This window comes from Salvelinus sp. IW2-2015, linkage group LG8 (genome assembly GCF_002910315.2).
Source record: "Salvelinus sp. IW2-2015 linkage group LG8, ASM291031v2, whole genome shotgun sequence".
Classification (NCBI taxonomy): Eukaryota; Metazoa; Chordata; class Actinopteri; order Salmoniformes; family Salmonidae; genus Salvelinus; species Salvelinus sp. IW2-2015.
The window spans coordinates 49,836,770-49,840,260 of record NC_036848.1 but is presented as its reverse complement, the minus strand read 5'-3'; the positions used below and the strand labels follow the sequence as shown (position 1 = coordinate 49,840,260).

The window sequence follows — 3,491 nt, the reverse complement described above, 5'->3', positions numbered from 1 at the left end:
GCAGTTTAAATGTTTAAGAAAAGATTCTATTTGTCACATCCCTACTCATATTTGTAGTAAATCAAGTCAAAGTGGTATGAGAAGGGACATTTCCAAACAAGTCAGGGATGTATAGCCTGGGATCCACACTAAAAAGGCGACAATCTTTTTGTTCTTATCGCTTTAACGGAAAACAGATTTAAAAAATAACTGCAGTTTAAATGTTAAGAAAAGATTTCTATTTGTCACATCCCTACRATATTTGTAGTAAATCAAGTCAAAGTGGTATGAGAAGGGACATTTCCAAACAAGTCAGGGATGTATAGCCTGGGATCCACACTAAAAAGGCGACAATCTTTTTGTCACACCCTGATCTGTTTCACCTGTCTTTGTGATTGTCTCCACCCCCCTCCAGGTGTCGTCCATCTTCCCCATTATCTCCTGTGTATTTATACCTGTGTTCTCTGTTTGTCTGTTGCCAGTTCGTCTTGTTTGTCAACCAGCGTTTTTGTGTCTCAACTCCTGCTTTTCTCAGTCTCTCTTTTTCTCTCCCTCCTGGTTTTGACCACTCTGCCTGCCCCTGAGCCTGCCTGCCGACCTGTACCTTTGCCCCAACTCTGGATTACTGACCTCTGCCTACCCTGACCCTGCCTGCCGTCTGCTACCTTTGCCCCTGCCTGCCTTGACCTGTCTATTGCCTGCCCCTGTTGGATTATCTATTGCCTGCCCCTGTTGGATTATTTGGGCGGCAGGTAGCCTAGTGGTTAGAGCGTTGGGCCAGTAACCGAAAGGTTTATAGATCGAATCCCCGAGCTGACAAGGTAAAAATCTGCCATTCTGCCCCTGAACAAGGCAGTTAACCCACTGTTTCTAGGCCGTCATTGTAAATAAAAATGTGTTCTTAACTGACTTGCCTAGTTAAATAAAGGTTATAAAAATAAATAATATGAAACCATTGTTAATTTGACATGGTCTTCATCTGGGTCATACCTGATACTTTTGGTATGAGACACACTGGTGTGAGACACACTGCTCACCATCTTATGAAAGGACCTGTGTGTTGTATTCCTCCACCATTCTGTCCAATTTCCACACCTCTGAGTATTTRACACACCACTTGGAAGCTCATTTTGACATTTTACTCCATACAAAAAATAATTTCAATAAAAATGCACTGTATGTTTTCAAACTGTTGTTCCCTATACTTCATTTTGAGTGTCTTAGAGACTTCACATACACTGAACCTACAGTATTTTTATAACTATGCAATTAGCAGTTTATGGTTTCACGAGACTAGGACTATGGGAGATGTAAAGGCTTTACAAGGTTTGCCTGTGGTTTGCATCCAGGAGGAAAGTGAGTTTTTCTGTTCGAATGAGAGGCAATTATGTGTTACAGTGTAGGGTAGGCCTAATTTCAGGGAATTACATCCGTGTCGGTCTGCCTCCCCCTCCGTCTTGCTTTTGTCCTAAATTCCTATTCAGTGAAGTGAAACAATAGTGAAGCAGGTCTCAATAGTGATTTACTCACGCTGTTATCCAGTCCTTAGGATATGGCCCATGACAACAGTGAAGTAGGTCTCAATGGTTATTTACTCACACTGTTATCCAGTCCTTGGGACATGGCCCATGATCCAGCCATGGTGATGCTCAAGTTGGGGTGGTCTGTAAGAGAGACAGAGTGGGATAATAGCTTACATAAATAATAAGGGTGGAATACAAATGTCTGCTGAAGGGTAAAACCATAGATCTCAGGGACTCATCTGGCACCATGGTCTATGTAGGTGAGACAAACACACACCTATCATACACATGGGCATATGGTAACACACACACGCCTACCTATCTCCACTAACTCTTATCATACACATGGTCTATGTCGGTGAGACACACACTACACTGGATCCCCTAATAAATACAAATACTGTCATAACTCATGTACAGAATACAGTGCATGGTGTTATTCTTATTCATCTTCCAAGCTGTTCTTCCCCGTTCCCCACAAGATCGACACATTCATTTCATTCTCTCAAACACACACACACACACACACACACACACACACACACACACACACAACACACACACACACACACAACACAACACCACACACACAACACACCACCACACACACACAACAGGGAGAGCAGTTAGCATACCTCTGAAAAGTATGTCAATGTGGAGCTCAGAGGTGCCCAGGTCAACCATGTAGAGGCCATCAGAGCTTCCCATCCACACCCAGCTGTAATCAATACAAGTGGCATAGAGAGAGAACCTTATGCGCATTTGGATTAAACACTTAATAATATACACCAGCAACACACCACACCATCACAGCAGAGGGGCACAGGAAAGAGACATTGTGGGAAAAGCTGTTACACTTATTCGTCATAAGGGCCTTATGATGTCAGTAGATTGAAAGAGCGAAGAACAATGCTAACGCCAACCTAGGAGATAAACCCCACACTAAAGAGGAGAATACAATGTAACCCACAATCTAAAGAGGAGAATACAATGTAACGCTCCACACAGGTATACATGTACATAAAAAGAGAATTACAATGGTAAACCCACACTAAAGAGAATTAAAATGTAACCCCACTTAAAAGAGGAGAGATGAACCAATGTAACATCACACTAAAGAGGAGATACAATGTAACCCCACCACTAAAGAGGAAGAATACATGTAACCTCACACTAAGAAAGACACGTAGTTTCGCAATGATGCGCGAGACACAAAACCACTGGTGAGATGAGCAAGGCCAGCCACGCACACAAATCACGGTGATTGCAGTCACGCATCCACCAACCCACGTAAGCAAGTCAGAACATCACCCTGTAGTGCAAGTGCACCACCCACAACACCAACTGGTGAGGATGGCAAGGGGCACGCCACCAACACAACCAACTCGGTGACGATGGCAAGGTGCACGCACAGCCAACCGACAACCAACTGGTGAGATTGGCAAGGTTGCACGCACGACACACACACCACACTGAGTGAGATGGCAGCGACTGCACACACACAACAACAACTGGGATAAGGTCCACGCACACGATCCAGCACCAACTGGTGAGATCGGCAAGGTGCCGCACCACTATTTTCATCAACCCATCAACTGGAGCTGACTGGCAAGGTGCACGCACACTACATACACAACCAACTGGCTGTGAGGAGTGTGCACGCACAATCACACGGTGTGTGCAAGGGCCGCACACATCCACACAACATCTGTGAGATGAAGGGCACGCACAACACCAACAACCACTGGTGAGTGATGCACAGGTGACGCCACACACCACACACAAACAACTGGTGAGATGGCAAGGTGCACGCACAACCACACTAGACACCACTGGAGAATTAGGCAAGGTGACGCACCACACACACACAACCAACTGGTGAGATGGCGGGTGCACGCACACACACACCAACCAACTGGTGTGATGGCAAGGGGCACCGCACACACACACCAACCAACTGGTGAGATGGAAGGTGCACCACACACAACA

General features: G+C 45.3%; 1 protein-coding gene across 1 annotated transcript in view; it reads right to left on the bottom strand.

Moving 5' to 3' along the window:
- wdr27 (WD repeat domain 27) overlaps nt 1-3,491 on the bottom strand; it is a 173,387-nt gene that overhangs the window by 158,543 nt on the left and 11,353 nt on the right. Inside the window, exons 10-11 of the mRNA XM_023993602.2 lie at nt 2,138-2,220; nt 1,579-1,643 (exon numbers count right to left, since the gene is read on the bottom strand). Of these exons, the coding sequence (XP_023849370.2) occupies nt 1,579-1,643; nt 2,138-2,220 (148 nt within the window). The remainder of the gene's footprint in view (nt 1-1,578; nt 1,644-2,137; nt 2,221-3,491) is intronic.